The 18708-nt window shown below is 34.3% G+C and overlaps 1 protein-coding gene across 1 annotated transcript; it reads right to left on the bottom strand.

The window, feature by feature from the left end:
• Window positions 1-604: 604 nt before the first annotated feature.
• Window positions 605-18252, bottom strand: LOC141819952 (ABC transporter B family member 26, chloroplastic). Its single transcript, XM_074707215.1, has 18 exons — window positions 17696-18252; window positions 16676-16803; window positions 15277-15319; window positions 15111-15155; window positions 14872-14994; window positions 14690-14793; window positions 12370-12424; window positions 12227-12297; window positions 11122-11224; window positions 10170-10380; window positions 8316-8389; window positions 5970-6026; window positions 5754-5828; window positions 3351-3425; window positions 2987-3268; window positions 2832-2896; window positions 2704-2764; window positions 605-1046 (listed from the first exon to the last, which is right to left on the bottom strand). Exons 1-18 carry the CDS (start codon window positions 18164-18166, stop codon window positions 963-965), a joined length of 2127 nt encoding a protein of 708 aa, XP_074563316.1. The 5' UTR covers window positions 18167-18252; the 3' UTR covers window positions 605-962.
• Window positions 18253-18708: the final 456 nt, after the last annotated feature.

The following is an 18708-nucleotide window of genomic DNA, read 5'->3' on the forward strand; positions in this document are numbered from 1 at the left end:
ATTTCTTTGGATTGGCCTTCACTAGGATAGCTACGATGGTTATGGACAGCATTAAGAGACAGACAATTATGAGGATTCGATTCTCTCACAAGACATACGGTAGTCGAACTACTAGTAATGCTAGGCCATCACATCAAGAATCACTTGTGTTTCAAACTGGAGAGAAAAACCGCCCACCTTTAGGATTAATCAGATTGAATATATGAATATTTATCCAAAATTTGATATTCGGTAAGCATGAAGGAGATCAATTGGAATAATAATATAAATATTTTTCCCCCTAATTCCAGAGAAGAAAAATTGAAGAGATACACTTCAAGGTTAACTGTTTCATGTTATTTTGAAAAGCATGAATAGAAAGAATATATCAAACTTGAATATCATTTCAATACATCGAAAGATCACACAATTGTTATATTAAGAAGCAATAGAACTACCTCCTATATTTTGGGGGAGGAAATGTTATAAAGAAAAAAAAATTGTGATGACAAAAATGACTGCTGATAGTTTGATTTCCAACGCAGAGGTTACTCTAGAGCCCCCATGGCAATGGGGATTTTGGCATGGAATTTACATTATTAATCCACAACTTGAACTATGATGGTTAAAAAATAAAAATGAGTGCAAACCACCTTTCTTCTTTTAATAAGACTGTTCTAGCTGCGTTTATACAATAACATGGTCTTTGCAAATTGAGCAAATGAAACAGCACCATTTATGGTGCACCTCCTATGACAGCATTTGATCATACAAATTACAATATGGTAAACAACATTTGACGCTTTGCAAAAGAATTCTTTACCTTTGTGGAAATAAAATAGAAAATGTTTTCTGTATCTTGTACAGTGCTGATACTGATTCTGTGGAATGGACCATCATTGTTCGGGCAAACGTATGGTTGCTCCACTCAGATAAAACCATGGAGCAATCCGACGAATCTGCTAATGAATTTGTAGGTTGAACTAACTTGCAAAAGTATTGGCTTGTCGTTTTACTAACTGTGCGTACAAGCCATCCTTTTCAATCAGCTCTTTATGGTTCCCCATCTGCATTTTAAAGGAAGAAAAAAAAAATGTTTGTAACTGTAAAATAGTGTGGTTGGGAAATAATTCTGCATTTAATGTGTTTTTGATGATCATATGATATCCTATTATGTAGAGATTGCTGAAACATGGAACGAAATGCATATCTGGTAATGTGCAAAAGGGAAATATATCATTTGGAAACCATGAATGAACCTACAACATAAAATTAGACTTGACCCCTATTAGTGCTGACCAAGTCCAGCTTAAGAACATTACTGTAGCATTGATTACTGTTGATAGATCAAAGATGTGTCTCAGAGGCCGACTGTATCCTTTAAGCCAGCAGATAACAGGTTTAGAAGTGTTTTTCTTTAACAGCAGGCACACTATCTTATTGCAACAAGTGAGTCTTTGTTAATTAATATGATTTATAATTAATAAATCCAAGAACAACATTAATTGGTTAGCGTGTAGCCCTTTATAATTGTTAATTAATATGATTTATAATTAATATGCTCATATCCTTGGCAGAACCCAGTTAGTGTTCTCGGTAGCAAAGTAACAGCAAATTTACAGATGATAGCAATAGCTAATGGATTAAGAGGCAAGCATTGAGCTTTCACAGTGATGTGAACATCACAATCATGAGCATAACAAAAAAAAACATCCTAACATTCAGTCTCTTTTACCATTGGCCTTAATGTTATATTTTTCATTAATTTATTGGTCTTACATTAATGTTTTAAAGAACGGTAATTATTGATAAGCATGTATTTTGAGTACTTATAGTAAAGCTTTCAGCAAGGATATCTAAATATTGTAATACAACAACAAGAAGAAGAACCAATCCTTATCCCACCAGCATATCTAAATATTGTAATATTTAAATAAATTAATATTTGTTTATTGATCACTTTATTAAAAAGGAAAAGAGCCTTAATCTGAAAAATATTCCACGTGCGGACATTCAGGTTAACTATTGCAGAAATTCTGTGCCATATGTTTTTTTATTTATTATTTAAAATTTATCAATTAACCAATGTACCATTCCTAGGCGACTTTATGTCTTATTAGTTTAATGAATTGTGGTGTGGCCAATTATTACAGGGGTTGATTGGCAGAAGATTCAAGAAGATATAAACAACAATAACAACCAAACTTTATCCTAGGTGAAATCAGCTATATGGATTCTCATATGTTATTAGACTCTATTCCCTATTATATCATCGTTTATATTTAAATAGATTTTATCATATTTTATCGTTGTTATTCAAATCTTGTTCGGTCTTCCTCTTCTTTAATGTGCATATAGAAGATTAAAGAAGATATGATAATTGTAAAAGAGAGAATTGATATGATGGAGTTCTTTAAGAAATTAGTTTCTTTTCATGACCATAATGTGAGTGTAGTTCTATTTTATTGTTTATTTTGTTCCTCAATAATGTTACAAGATTTCCAAATTTTTATATTGACAATCTTGTTCAAATTTTGATTGAGAAAAAGAAAATTATATATATAGTCTAGATAGTAGAGGAAATTGATACAAAACTAATAAAATTTTAAAGAATGGTAAACTACATAGCAAGGGCATTAATCTATTATTTTAATAAATCATTAAGGGTGATTGAAAGAATAAAAAAACAAAACAATGCCTATGATAGAACATAATAAGGAATACCTCAACGATACTTCCGCTATCCATCACTATTATCTTGTCAGCTGCTTGTATTGTAGATAACCTATGAAATCAAACATAAGGTGAGGATGACAAAATAACTATTACTGATTATAAATCTGTAAACTTACCTGTGTGCTATAACAAAAACAGTCCTCTTTACACTAGACCTATTCTGCACTAAATGAAGTACCTCCTGTGACAACCCAAAAACAAAAGGAGTTCAGAGTTTTAAACACTTTTGCAAATCCATACTTATAAACTTTTATTTATGATGAAACAATACCTTCACATAGTATTCACTTTCTGCATCAAGTGCACTAGTGGCTTCATCAAGGATCAAAATTTTTGGGTCTCTAAGAATAGCCCTGGCAATAGCAATTCTTTGTTTCTGACCTCCACTAAGAAGAGCATCATCAACAAGTGTCTCGTAGCCATTGGGAAGAGATGATATAAATTCATGAGCGTATGCCTGTTTTGCAGCCTGTTCCACTTCCTCATGACTTACATCTCTAGGACACCCATATCTTATGTTGGAGCTGACATCCATGCGGAAAAGTCGTGGTTCCTACTAATCAAATAACTTGACCCTGAAGTACTACTATTTAATAAGTAGAAAAATATGGATTTTAGAATATAAATTTGCTTACCTGTCCTACATATCCAATATTCTCCCTCAACCATTTGATAGACAAATCTGTAAGAGGGACTCCATCGACTAATATCTGCATCGGAAAATATATTTTTACTTGATAAAGCTACAGTTATGGATAGAAAACAGTCAATGGAGAAGCAATAAGAATAAAAAAAAAAGATAGCCAATAGACGAACACCAATGTATTCTGCAACACATAAATAGCACTTAGAAAATAACAAAATTGCATCTGAATCCATTATATCGATATATTTGATATCATGTATGTTGCAAAGGGAAATGACTATTTCTCTTGATAATGATTGGTTAATGATAACACAATTAAATTTTTAAATATATTCACATTTATAATATTCATAACAACCTTATAAAAAAGATTTTGGCTCTGTAATTGAAAATACTTGGATAACAGAATTGATCAATATGAAAACAAATATCAATGTGATCAAACAAATTAGAAAGTTAGGACCTTACATTAAGTTTGTATTTTATTAGAAACATTGAATCTAAAAGTTATAGTTAGTTCCACATGACCTATTAGGTTTCGTTAGTATATCTGGAACCTATATATATGGATATAGTTCCTTTTCTAAATCTGTTAAGAGCTTTATTACTCCCAAATTGGTAAAAGAGCTTGTCATTTTAAGGTTTGAATTTCTTTCTTCCACTTTGATACCTTTAAGGGGAAGGAGACCTGTTAGGTTTTGTTAGCATATCTCTTCTCGTTTTCTATGGCCTTCCCTCTTCCCTCTGTTGATCACATACCACAATTGCTCTCTAACAAAACTTGAACCTGAGTCAATCTTTTAGCTTCATGGCCACCTACAAGCAAAGCCAAGAATACCAAACATTTCTTTGGTGCCACCACAACCTCCTTGCACAGCCATTTGCATCATGCAGGCATATCATCATGGCAGAACGCAAACATGATTCAAGTGCTTCAATCGGTGATCTTACAAGATTTGGTGTTATGCAAGGATAAATCAATGTGCTTTAGTTAGACATATCATGAGGTTGCATGCCTTTTGCTAGCACTCTCATGGGTTAGAAAAGAAATTTTCAAAAGTGATAAATTATATCATTGCTCCAATTGTTCAAACAGTACATAGGGACTTCTTTTATAGGCTTTTTACTATTGAAATCTCACAAAAACTTGGGCAAAACAATAGACTTAGATTTACTAGAATTGGTAGAAAATATATATAATGCTACTTACCTTAGGAAATAGTATATTTTATGAATTGATTTTATTTTAAATGGATCTATTTTATTTGCATCATTCTCCTCTATAAAAAAAATCAAGAATTAGATTCCTTACAAGTTGTCAATATCTTCCTATTAGTTACTCACCTATGAATAAGAAAACGCTACAAGCTATCACAAGTAGAAAAAGTTGCATGTATCTCAATTGTCCTTTGTGCTAACAAATGCCAGTATTGACACCTGGGTTGAAGTAGGATGGACAATGGCGGTAGGAATGTCAACATACAAGATGAAGAATTATATGAAATTTCCAAGTTATTATGTTAAACGAAATAAGCATTAGGATCACAAGATGGATTGGTGGTGTGACTGCGAAGGCTCTTGAATAAATACTCAAGGAAGTGCTCAGATTTATATACAAGGACATAATTGCTTGTATTGAACTCTTTTTAATCTATGAGGTGCATTAGCAACTACTTTTAGATTCCAATCCAACAACAAAGGCTCAACATGCGAATCTTGATTATCAATAATAGAGTTATATACATGCCAAAGCTGTTATGCACTGAGTACCAACAAATGCAAGAGTCAACTTTGAGCTCAATTATAGGTAAGTAAAATTACAAATGAATAATCAACTCAAACTTGCAAGGACATGCATGATAACTGAGTTACACATTATTCCCATATCACTTTATTCACAAAGTAAATCAGGAAGGAGTTTGTTACAGAGAATGAGAAAAAAATTAGACCCTGATTCAACCAAACCTCCAATCAAGGAGTAGATCTATAGACCTTACCAGTACATTAAAGGGTGACACAGCATTGTGGATGAATGGATATTGCTGATTTTCTTTCATGAAGATCAAGAAGCCTTTTCATAATCTCAAAGTTCATCTTATCAAAGTAAACAAGAAGAAACCCTTCACAAGTTTGAGTTGGAATTTGAAGATTAGCATGCAAAGAAAAAACTACCAGGCACTTTAGCTGTGGTATTAGATCAAATTATGCAGCCAAATATGTAGCTTTATTGGAATTTGGGACTATAGTTGGGCTTCCATTTTAGTTTAGGCAACCAGAGTTAAAGATTTGTATCTAAATTACTTGCATCAAAGTTGCTTTATTCCTTGGCTATTATTAATACATTCTGTTAAAGCAGCAGAATCTAAGTTAGCTATATGACAGAAAGTTTTACCTGGCCACTTGTTGGTTCATATAAGCCCAGGAGAAGATTGACAAGGGTGCTTTTACCACTTCCACTGAGACCAACCTGACAAAGGTATGTAAGATAAAATAAAACAAACTATACCTTAGAAGCCATGTCATGGTATGCCATTTGGATATAATGACAAGGTGTGTTATTCATCAAGAACAAATATTCCAAATACCATAGAGCACAGAACAGACTTACAATTGCAATTACTTCATTAGGGTGTACAGACAGGTTTAATTTTCTCAGGACTGTTGCCTGCTCAAATATAAAATTCATCAAATCAGAAGATTAGTATTTTCTAGATGCCCTATACTGATTACTGAATGGTTGCATCAAACATCTGAATCAAATCAAATCTAAGATAACATATTTAGAGTAGCCATGAGAGGTAAATATGCAAAATTAGACTGTGTGCCGCACAATACATGAATATAGAGATTACTTAACTTCATGTTAGTTCCACTGTGATGTTTTGTTCCTTTGCTGAAAAAAACTAGGCACGTCTTCATCAAATGTAATCTAAACAAAAAACAATAACCTTACTCCAAAGTTTGTTCGTGCTCAACTGTAACTTCATTTAATCTTATTGATTCAGCTCAAAATGTCTATCCCAATGTCACCATACCTACAGATGAGCATGAGCATCTACTCATTTGTTTCTTGACTATGGATCAGAAGTTTCATGCTACAAGCGATCAGACATTACTCCCCACTATTTTCAACTCGCACACCATTTCTCTTGTTTCCATTCCCAATAGCTCTCATATTTTACCACATGGCATATGCTATATGTTTCTTGCAACTCTTCTTTCTATTACTCATCTGGCTGCGACATTAAATTGCTTTCTTGACCACTTCTGTACGGTATACTTAAAAGGATTCAAGAGAAAAGGCAACAAGTGATGGATTTGAGACTAGAGTTCTCTAATAACTGGGCTATTGAGTGTTCACTTTGTCTTTCATTTCATATCAGTGGCATTGTTATCTGCATTATCCATCTGGTGATTTTATCTCAGTTGCCTTCTTGTTTTAATTGCGTGACACAAATCCTAAAAATATCATCCTCTTTTTTCTAATAGGACACACCTTGTGATCCAGTTCATAGTCTCAGTCTTGTGTCTACCAATGGGATTTTTATTATTTAGCCATCTCTATAAATGATTACAATTTCATTACTTGGCCTTGGCCACTTAAGATTTACTCAAAATCCTGATACTCTTTGGAATTTTGCAATTACTATCCAAATATTTTTCAATTACCATCTAAACTTTAAAACTCATGAAACACGTCTACCTACCCAACCTATTAATGTGTTACATACTAGCAATATTCTGCTGGGTCAGGGTGGGGGCGGGGTGGTGGACATTGAGGCTCGCTAGATGTGTTGATCTGCTTGGATTTAATATGTGTAGTGGCTTCATGAAATCTTATCCTCCATTTTGAACTCTATGCAATGCTTTATCACTAGTAGCATTCAAATCAATTAAGGCATTTATATTGCATATACTAAAGAACTAAGTCATATTATTGCATTTAGTAACGATTTCTTTGATCTTCCTCCACTCCTCAGACCTTTCACTCTTCATTCCTCTTCTAATTGTATAATTTGTTGGTCACCTATCAATATTTTCATACCACCTCAACCTATATACACCTATATACTCTTTTTTTTTCAATAATTGAAGCTACATCTAATTACTCCCAAATGTTAGCTGTTTTGTCATCTATGGTAACACTGAACATCTATCTTACCATTCTAATCACTACTATATTAAATTTTTATATGTTACTTCTAACAGCCCAACCCCCTAATCCATAAAAGTATAACACATACCACAGTTTTATAAATTTTTTCCCTTGTAGCTAAAGGGAACACCGGTCCATAGAAATATGGCACATTGTACCACACAATCTTATAAATATTTTCCTTTATGCCAAAGCAGCAGACATCAATCACAGAAGATTCCAAAAGCTCATTTCCATTTTGGCCACTTATTCCTTTATCTCTTAGTTGAACAATAGAATCAAATTATCTAAAATTTTACTTAAAAGAATTTCCATGTCTATCCATCTTAACTATTCTCTTAATTCTTTTTATATTGCTAAAACTTCAATTCATATATTCAATTTTTATTCTACTTATATGAAATCATTTAATTACCAAAGTTTTTCTCCATAACACAACCTACAAATGTAATCCAAGTACACTATCAGCAATTAATATAACATTGTTAATTATGCAAGGCTTGGGTGTTGAAAAGGCTAGTGTCATAATCTTATTTGTTTCAATTTTCAACTAAGAAAAAGGAAATCAATGCTTGAGAACAATTTATAATGGTATTGAATTCCCTGAATATGTTAAACCATCAAAAAATTCAATCAGACAATAATTTTCAGAGAAGTCATTTTCAGCTTCTATTGGTAAAAGTTATTGAACAAGACTGTCTTCATGTAAAAGACTAGTTTAGAAACTAGTCCCATATGAATGCCGAGCCACGTTGGTTAGATTTTAACAGAATCAAGCATCATAGGCTTTGTGCATACCGTTGATCTTGAAGGATAATTAAATGACACATCAACAAAATCAATACGACCCTCAAGCTTCTGCAACTTTACCCCTGTCAAACAATAATAATGTCCAAGCAGTGTAAAGAAAATGCCAGTGAAGCAGACAATAGGAACAGGAAAAGTCAATTTAAATAAAAACCTGTGCTAATTGAAATTTACAGATTCATGGGCTGTTATGACAAAGATTTCAAATGAGAAATGTAGCACATGAAATTTGGAGTTTATTTTATGCGCAAACATTAGGTTTAGCACAAATTCAATAAAGTGATACTAGTGTCAAATTTTGCCTGAAGAATTTTAGGGACTAAAGTGAGGAATCGAACTTCAAGGCCCCTCTCTCTAATGAGACTGAGAACTACAAGTAGAGATGAGACAGTTTTCCTTACCACCTATTGTTATCCTGCTTTGTATGCCCTAGAGATCTTTGCAAAAGATTGATTAATAATCCAACTATTTAATTGAATCTTTTTCTTAGCTAATAGCCTTTGCTTTAGCTGTATTAGCAAGTGTGGTGCCACACATATCGACATGCCATACCAGAGGCACCGAGGAGGAGAAGAATCAGAAAAGAGAAGTAGATGATGAAGATTGGAGAACAAGAAGGCAGAAGAGAAGGAGAACCAAATCCTAACATGTCACTCACCTTGCTGATGGCTTGCGCCACCTCACTGCATTGTCATCTTCGAAGAAGGCTCACATGCTCAAAAGCAGTGTTATGCGACATCACAGAATCCACAAATGCCTTGGGGGAAGCTTTTGACTATGTTGCCTTCATCATAGAAGATTCACAACTGATTTTGTTGTCTTGAGTTGTTTAGTATGTGTGTCAATCAGCGAGCAGAATAAAATGTTTCACATGCCAACTGGCACAAAACGAAATTTTAAACATTGTATTGAGGGCATTTACAATTCTGGCAAAGCTATAGATTGAATAGGTGGACTCAGAGAGGAATCACAACTATGGTGATAAGCAAATGCAAGTGCAGAGCAACAAACACGTGCCGAAATTTTTTTTACTTGAATACTCAATCTATAGTTTTTCTAACTAGACAAGAATTTTTTTTGTTGCCCTCTTTTTGTATTAGAAAGCAAAGACATCTTACACATATGCATAATTGATACTTAGACAAAAAAAAGGAACACCAAATCATAACAAAAACAACAACAACAACCAAATTTTATTCCACTAGGTGGGATTGGTTATATGAATTCTTCTACGCCATTAAACTCTATCATCTAATATATCATCATTTATATTTAAATAAATTTTATCTTATTTTATTATTGCTAATCAAGTCTTCTTTGATCTTCCTCTTCCTCGTTTGATGTACACATTTATCATAATTTCACATCACCTAACTAGAGCATTTATTAATTGTCTACATACATGTCTGTACCATTTTAAATGTGTCTACTAGAATTTTCCTTCAATAAGTGCAACCCCGATTTTCTCTCTAATATTTGAATTTCTTATCTTGTTCAACCTTATATATCCACACATCTACCTTAACATCCCCATCTCTGCAACTCTAATCTTCTACTCATATGATCAAGTCATAATCCAACATTCAGTTCCATATAACATAGCAAATCTAACTACCGTTTTGTAAAAAAAAAATTTAATCTTCGAGGTACTTTACGATCACAAAAGGCACCTAACACTCTCTTCCATTTCAACTATCATATTTGTATTCTATGTAAGACTTCATCCTTTTGCAAAAATATCATAAATACTTAAAGGTCTCAGTTACAGACAACTCGTCGTCTTTTATCTTAACGATTGTCTCATAACAAACTCATGCAGTCAAAAAAGCAATAGAAATTGCTTGCCTTCGGCTAAGAACTGCTTGCTTGGCAGTAGATCCATCAGCTCGAAAACCTTTTCACTTGCTCCTATTGACTGCATCAATGAAGACCAGTTGTCTCCCACCCACCAGGTAGAATAAATCAACCACTCAGAGTATAGAATAAACTTGGTCAGCTGTTCTGCTGAACTCTGACCAGAAAGAATAGATATTCCACCTACCAGAACTGCAATAACCTGGCAATAACATTATGACAAAGGTTAGCCCAAAAGATTAAAGCAAGACATAGTGAAAGTGAAGTTCTAGGTGAGCGGTGACTAAACAATTCCTTTTCACAAATTCATAATAACATTTTTTTAATTTGCAGTAGTTATTAAGGAATGCAGGTAAAATTTATTAACATGGAAGATATTCTTAACAAAAAATGGTTGGATTTATACTATGGCATCAATATGTTATGAAAACAACTGAAGGGAATAATTACGCTGACAGTAGTGAACACTAATGCCTTGGGTGATGAAAGAATCAATGAAGATGGATCACTCACGAGACTGTCTTTCACAGATAAGGACGACAGAATTGTCACAAGATCATTGTGTCAATCAGGTAATCCCTTCCACACACATACACATGTATGATTAAGAATATTTACAGGTATGCCACCCCTGAGCATTTCCATAATTACAAGGTCCTAGCTCAAAGATATCTTTAAACCCCAACTTTTACAAATGTGTTCGATTATAGTACCTCTCAATAAGCAAACCTATGAAAATAGTCATTTTAACCATGAATTAAAATAATGTTTTGTATAACTTGAAATTCGAAGGGCGCACACAATTTTAGTTTATGCAACAATTAATGTCAGCATGCTCAATAACCTTATGAATTTAACAGAAATGAAGTTTCTACAAATTTGACAATAAACTCAAATCTAATGGTCAAATATAAGCTTCTAAAGATGCAGTGTATTAAAAGACCTGAGTTGAATGATACAGGAAATTGAAGCTTGAACTCCAAAATCCATAAGCCACACTTTGTCGCAAGCTAACTTCTGACAAACTTTTAAGCCAGTTCATGTACCTGTAAAACATAAAATTTAGATCAGAGAAAAATGGATGCATAAGAGGAACAAAATTTAGAAAACACAAGCTTTCATTGAACAAGATTCAAAGAGTAGAAATAAAATTCTAGGATTTAGAATATGCATGAATGGAGAAGGATATATACATAAATACTTTCCATATAATGTGTAAGAGCATTTGTCAAACAGTCAATTCAAAAATATGCAAATGGGATTATGTGCATTGGTTGGAAGAGAAACAGAAAGGCAAATTGCCTCAAGGTTTGGAATACCCATCTTGTTCCCTGATTGAAACGCTCAATACTAGTGCGTACCACACACCGATATACCATACAGCTTGGCAAAGGTTGTGGAGGGGATGGATGAGGAGGAAAAAAGAAGCAAAAGAGGAAGAGAAAGAGCGCATGTCATAAAGCTGAAGTGAGACAAACTCCTCCTCAGAAATTGCTCACACTCCCCGTCGATCAACATGAACCAAACCCCTATATACATGCAGATCCAAGCCTTATATATGTATGTGTGTGTGTATATACTTTTGTTGATTGACAATAGATTGGTAGGATCATTATTGCTTGCACCTTCTTTTTGATTTTCGAGGATGTGTGGGCTCAAAAGAGAACGCACAATCGATGGTAGGATCATTATTGCTTGCACCTTCTTTTTGATTTTCGAGGATGTGTGGGCTCAAAAGAGAAGGCACAATCGATGAGCAGGAACTTCTCTCCAGCGAATGGTGGCTAATAAGAACAGGAAGAACTCCACTTGCGCTCTGAGATCATGTTCACTCACCTTACTCCACTCTCCTCATTGTTCTCACATGAAAAGGACTGAGACAAACACATGCATTGCGTTCATTTTGAGCAGAATGTGTGAAATTGGTAGTTTTCAAAAAAATAATAATAATAAAACCCATACTGACTTTGTTTTGGTTTTGGCACATAAACAGAATACAAAATTTCACATGACTACCAAGAAGAGCAAAATTTAAAATCTTGACTTACCTTCCAAATTCTTGTTTTTCTGTCCCATAAACACGGACTGTCCGGAACAATGATAATGTCTCTTGTGCTACCTGAATCAGAGAACAATGACTAAGAAGAAGAAACATAAGCAGCATTTGACAACATCCAAAAACTCATCTTACTTCATTAGCACTTGCAACGAGTTCCTGAGTTAACTTTGCTGCTTCCTTCTGGTATCTACATAAATAGAAGGTAGAATTAGAACAGTTGTCCACCAATATAGGAAATATAAGGATTTTTAAATATTAGTGCATGAAGGAACCAACAATTACGCACAAAGGTGATTACAGCAGGGATCTTCCAGTGACATATAAGACTGAGCTTCATTATAAAGATTAATTGCAAAAGGACGTTATCTTAGTTATTAAAACCAGACTAGAGCAGCCAATACGACCACAAAAATTCAGACTCAGATCTATGTCCTGTCCAGTTGGTAATTGGATTAGACATGCAATCAAACCAAACCAGAAAACTCCACTGTTTTGATAAAATCTGGCCTGTTTTTGTCTTCAACCCCAAAGCCCAAATCTCTAAACCCAAAGTAATGTCCTCTCTGCTAGTGATTCCTCTCTCTCAAGTCATCATCGCCATTGGCCACAGCAGGCAAGAAGTTCTTGAACGCCTTCATGAAACCATTATTTCAAACCAACTAGGTCCCACCATCCAATTCTCTGTGTGAGCTTAAAGATTAAAGTATTCCATCTTTTCATTTCTCAATTAATACTCTGAATTCAAAATATCTGTTTATTGATTTGTTTATTTATTTTAATGTTTGATTTTAGTTTAGATTCAGAATAAGAAAACAATATGCCATTATCATAGATTCAAAACTGAAAATTAATTCAAAACATGAAATTTGATTTTACATTATATACTCTTAATTTTTTTAAATAATTATTTTTTAAGTTCTAAATAATTAGATTTGTTTATATTGGTTTATTTTAGCATTTTATATTTCTGGTTCATAGTTATATTAACTGGAATTTCTGAGCCAACCAATTGGCCCACTAGTTTGACCAGTGAAACAGTAACTCGGAGTTTTTCCAGATTTGGTTCTGATAACTATGGGTATTATAATCAGAAGCAACAAGTATACCCAAACTAAGATTTGAAATGCTAGTCCCTACAAAGCACTAGTTGGTCATACTAGTACTTAGGGCATACCCATTGGTACCTGTCTATAAAGTATATTTATTCTTACAAATTTCTAGAAACCAATGATGAGACATCTACTACATTTTCATCACTGTTTAAAATGTCATTACCTGGCAGACATGAGTCCTCCTCTTTTACCACATCGCTCAAGGTGATCTTCCTCTAGCAATGAAGTGGTATTTCCTCATCTCCTCATCCTCAACCTCTTCCACCATTAGGACTAGGCACACCGCTTCTTTTCTTTTTCTTACAGTTGCTTCTAATAATATTCAATATTGGAACAGCATACCTATGGCACCAGCACATCCTGTTCTAGCTGGGGGCCGATACTTAAGTTCGGAATGAATGAGACTTTAAACCTTGTTTTCAACATCTTACATTTAGATACTTATTCCACACTAAAAGTTTGTACTTGTGCCTTGTATGTATATTTTTGTTTTCAACCTTAAACACCAACGACTAGGTAAAATAAGTTTGAACTTGAGGTAATTCCATATTTTTGTGAACCAGGCATAGCCCCCTTGTCTTGTCAAGCATAGCATCCAAAGAGATTATGACAGAGCAAGGAAAATGGGAAAGAAAGATTAACTAAGTGAATGGTTAACATCATCAAAACCATTCTGTGCATCAACGTCACTTCTATATTTCTTATTTTGAAGGTACCATCTCTGCCTCTTATTTCATCAAGACTATGTGCTTCTCCTTTCTCTAGATACTAACAAAACTAAATAGCAGCAACTATTGCCAGTATTTATAGAAATGCATATATTGGCTACCGACCAGTATTATCTTAGATTCTAATGGTTATACATAACAATTTTGGCTAGGATCCTCCCTGGCATGCTAACATTAACATGAGCATTGAATACACTCGATCAAATCATCCCATATCCATTTTCTTATAATCAATAATGAGGCGGACATTACCCACCACTGTCTCAGTCCTAACTATTTAAAATTAGCTATCTGGATCTTTTCCAGCTATTGGACAATTTTTCCATAAGATTCATTACAAAATAGATCATGGTAATCCTATGGACCATTATTTCTCTATGTTTTCTTATCTAAAAAAGGCAATGGCTCTGTATATTCTCCTATTTTATCACAATGGTCAAACCTACTTTACTGAAGAAAATCTAGGTTGCCAGAAGAAATATATTTTTTTCAAAAACATTATAAAAAGTCAAGCAAACTAACTGAAATTGTTTCATATAAAGTCTGGAAAATTTACAAGAGTAGAACAACAATTAGAGAAACTTTAAACTAACTAGAAAAGAATAAACATACCGTCCATAGAAGAACATAATTGTTGACAAGGCAGAACAGATTGCCAATGTCGATAATGTAAGACGCCAAGATAAGATAAACAAATATATCAGTGCACCTGTTGCCTGTGTGAACAAAAAAAGAGTTTGACATCCCAATTCCCAAATAATTATACACTACATAAGGTGAACAAGATTCAGTACCTGTAGCACATTCCGTAAGATAAGATTGAGATCATTCCCAATGACACGAGATACTTGCTGACAATCTGACCCAAGTCTGCTAGTCAAGTCACCAACAGTTTCTTTGTCCAAGAAGGAGACGTCCTGATAGTAACATGACAATGCACACAGGTTAGCAAATGTTCTGATATAAAAAACAACATGCCTAGCACTAGCAGAAAACAAATCAATGTGAAATTTGTCTTGGACGTAGATTTAACCTGAAAAAGCAGAGCATCATAAAGCATTTCTCTCATACGCCTAACCTAGGAAATGGGGCAAAACAAATTGATGATATGAGATTCGTTATATGCAGATTATTGTGTACATGTGAAAATTCAAGAGTTTATTTTGCTTAAGAACCATTTGAAAACCACTAGGTATTACCAATATCATGTTTGCAATACCGAAACAGCACCCTCGTAATCCACTGTACATCAGAACAGCAATCAAGTTGTCAGAAATTGATGTCTCATCTTGTCTAATAATTCATCATCTTTAGCATGATTGAGGATGAGAAAAAGTCAGCCACATAACTAGAAGCTTAAATATCAATATGCAAAAGGTGTCAATGGTTCTAGAATCTCTGATGGTCAAACCACTAATCAATGTTTCTGCAATTCAATATAGCATTTTCTTGTTATTGCAGCAGCAGCAATATGAGATACCTAGAGCATGTCAAATATTTTCTGCTGCTACATTTCTTACTACAGTGACAATTATTTCCTTTGGTTTCTCTATTCCTTGCCCCTTCCGCTCTTTCAGACTCATTAATTCTATTTATAAAATCTATTAGTTGCCTTTGACATGTATATCATCTCAACCTATTTTCTCCCTTTTACGATGACCGAACTCACCCTATCTAATCACTCACAAATACTAGTATTTCCTTTTTTCTACTGACTCTGCATATTCATTTTAACACTTTCATCATTGTAACATTTGCTTTTACATGTATTGTTTTCTAACATCCTAGTGCTTTGAACCATAAATTATAGTGAATTGTACCACATTTTCATAAATTTTTCCTTTTACACTAAAAGAAACACGATAATCACCCAGTCCTCTAGAAGCTCCTCTTCATCTTTGCCACATTCTTTTATACTATTAATGGCATCTTAAACAACAGCCCCTTCTTGTTGAATAATAGATTCAGATTATCTAAACTCTTACTAACATGAATATAATAGATGTAGATTATATGTACTCGAAGCCTAATTTCTCTTTTCTTTTGGTCCACATGAAAATCTGGCGAGTACTCAAGTCATTCATTTGAGTGCAGGTATGGTTACGGGTAGAGCAATAGATACTCATAACAGGATCAATATGGATATTAAATTTCTTAATCAGTACAGATATAGATAGTGAAAATTTGGTGGGTATCTTACCAGTTGCCATCTCTAGAAGAAGAGGAGATGAGGATAGAAGTTTCTGGAAGGGGAAGAGCAGATGAGGATGGGTTGCTTGAAGTTGAAGGGTGAAAGATCTAGGAGCAGTGAGGAGAGATCAGAGAGAGAAGGGGGAAAAATTATTAATGAAATTTTGAATTTTAATGGTGCTATTGTGGTATTTTCATCAAGCTCATTTGGGTTGATAGAAGGAGGCACCTATTTGTTATAATTTTGGAAGATTAACAAGAAGGGAAATTTTTTTAGGTTTCACACAAATTTCGCACCTCTTTGCCATTTTCCCTAGATCAAATTTTCTTGGGGAAATAGAAACAGAAAACTAATATAAAAACCAAAGATGGGAAAATATATAGGGTAGAAACCATACAAGAAATTACCTGCATATGCCAGATATTAAGCACAACAAAACCAGAAGCCTTGCATTTCTGTAGAACATCATAGTTTGTTGACTTTGGGCAGAAAAAATAGATGCAGTTAAGAAATGAGGTATTGATATTTCTGACAGCTGCATGACAAGAAAGAAACAACAATGACGCAGCAATAAAAGAAAACCGCATAGTGTTTGTATTAGCACTAAAACAAATCAGTTTAGCTCACAACAAAACTTCTAAAGAACCACAAGTTTACCATACTAATCTCTTATAATCACACGCACTAGGCCAATCTAAACATGGTGTTATAGAAATAAAAGAAAATCCATGATTTGATCTTCTATACTTCAGAATTTTAAAACAAAAATTATTTACACGATGAATGAGGTACAACTAATTACATGATGATTGAGAACCCATACGACTAAACAGAGAATTGAATCCTGATCTATACACATTATACTGCCAAGTATGTGCAGGGTCAAATAGTTTACTTAGAATGCTGATTTATTAAACATATAGTTGTGTTTTTTGTGAAGTTGGTGCACTATGCACTAATACAGATTCAAATGTTCAAATGCATGCTAACAGAATCCTGTCACTTTCTAGAAATTGTCTTTATCTAAGTTAAATAAGAGATAAAAGATTTGTTCCTCAAGATAATGCAGAAAAATAATTGCAATTAGAGAACAATGAGTGGTTGATGGAAGAGAAAGGACAGAGAGAGAGAGAGAAATTGACTAATGATTTGACTTTTATTTACTTGAAAGGAAATGAAGGGAAGGGAAGCAAATGAGGAGAGAAATTTGTTCCGAGTTCGTCTTATTGCACCAAAATCAGGCAGGAAACGTGAAGTTTGGTTAGCAAACATCCCAAATTATTTCTTTTTCCCCACGAGCTTCCCTTCTAGTACACATCAATGAGGAGTATAATTTTTCGTTTCCATTTTTTCCCACTTTTTTCTAACATAGAAATCACTTCCTTTCTCCCTTACTTCCCTACATTAAAGGCAACATAAGGCCATACCGCTGCAATGGCAAGGCATGTAAAGGCGACAAAGATGACCAATCTGTCATTAGCTAGGAGCATCCACATGCGACGGAGCGCCGCGCTGACGGACAACCCCTTCTTCCCGCTATTCCAAACTTCAGCGCTCCCCTTCCCCCATTCTATTTGTTCAAGATCCCACCAGCTTCCGCCAGGAAGCACATCTCGGAGGATCGCGATGCCGGATCTCACCCGATCAAGAAGCCGAACGTTGCTGCTGCTTGTCACATCAAACTCCTCAACTTCGTGCCCCGGAACCGCCCCCAGAGAAAGTGAGGACGAGGAGGACGACGACGCGGAGGAGGCCGCCGCCGCCCTAAGAGGAGGAGCGAGTCGACGGCGTAGGCGACGAGGAGACGATGAAGGAAGAAGCTTCGTACGGAAATGAAGCCTTGCGGGTGGGTAGACGACGGTGGAAATCGCAGGGACCGGAATCGCAGCGGAGGCCATGGGAGATTCTTCCTGGGAAGGCGGGTGGGTTTCGTCACGTTTGTTATCTCCTCCTCCTCCGTGACCGTGGTTAACTTTCTTGGACTTGGACCCTTCTGCATAATAGAAATAATGCTATTCATGTGCGGCTGGCTGTGAGCTCAGAAGAAAATTGCTATAAGAAACATATTTCCATTTTACACGTGCGTTTATAAAATTTCAAATTTAGACCAAAAGTGGCTTAATATTTGACACTTCGGCTTAGGCCGTAGGTCAACAAATGTTTGTTAGCAAATTTAATGTTTAATTTGATAAGAAATCTATATAATGTTGCAAGCAAATTTATTATTTAATTTGGAAAAAAATTATTTATATAGGATATATATATATATATATATATATATGATCAATTAAATTAAACAAATAAAGTTAAATAATTTATTAAATTAAATATATATAATTCATTAATGTCATGAATTAATAAAGATTATAATAAAATTTATAAAAGATATTCATCCAATAAATTTTCAAAAATAAATAAATAAATTTATAATATTAAACTT

The sequence above is a fragment of the Curcuma longa genome, unplaced genomic scaffold (genome assembly GCF_044706935.1).
Source record: "Curcuma longa cultivar G26 ecotype Majalengka, Jawa Barat unplaced genomic scaffold, ITB_CL_G26_1.1 utg2646_np1212_2152390_RagTag, whole genome shotgun sequence".
In the NCBI taxonomy this organism is placed as follows: domain Eukaryota; kingdom Viridiplantae; phylum Streptophyta; class Magnoliopsida; order Zingiberales; family Zingiberaceae; genus Curcuma; species Curcuma longa.

What these genes read in the sequence shown, in the direction of transcription:
- LOC141819952 (XM_074707215.1), bottom strand. Translation starts at nt 18,166, where the DNA reads ATGGCCTCCGCTGCGATTCCGGTCCCTGCGATTTCCACCGTCGTCTAC. An exon ending in TTAATATCTGGCATATGCAG is followed by an intron (nt 15,320 to 16,675) that starts GTAATTTCTTGT and finishes TCTGATGTACAG; the next exon opens with TGGATTACGAGGGTGCTGTT. An exon ending in ATATTGGATATGTAGGACAG is followed by an intron (nt 3,269 to 3,350) that starts GTAAGCAAATTT and finishes TTTGATTAGTAG; the next exon opens with GAACCACGACTTTTCCGCAT.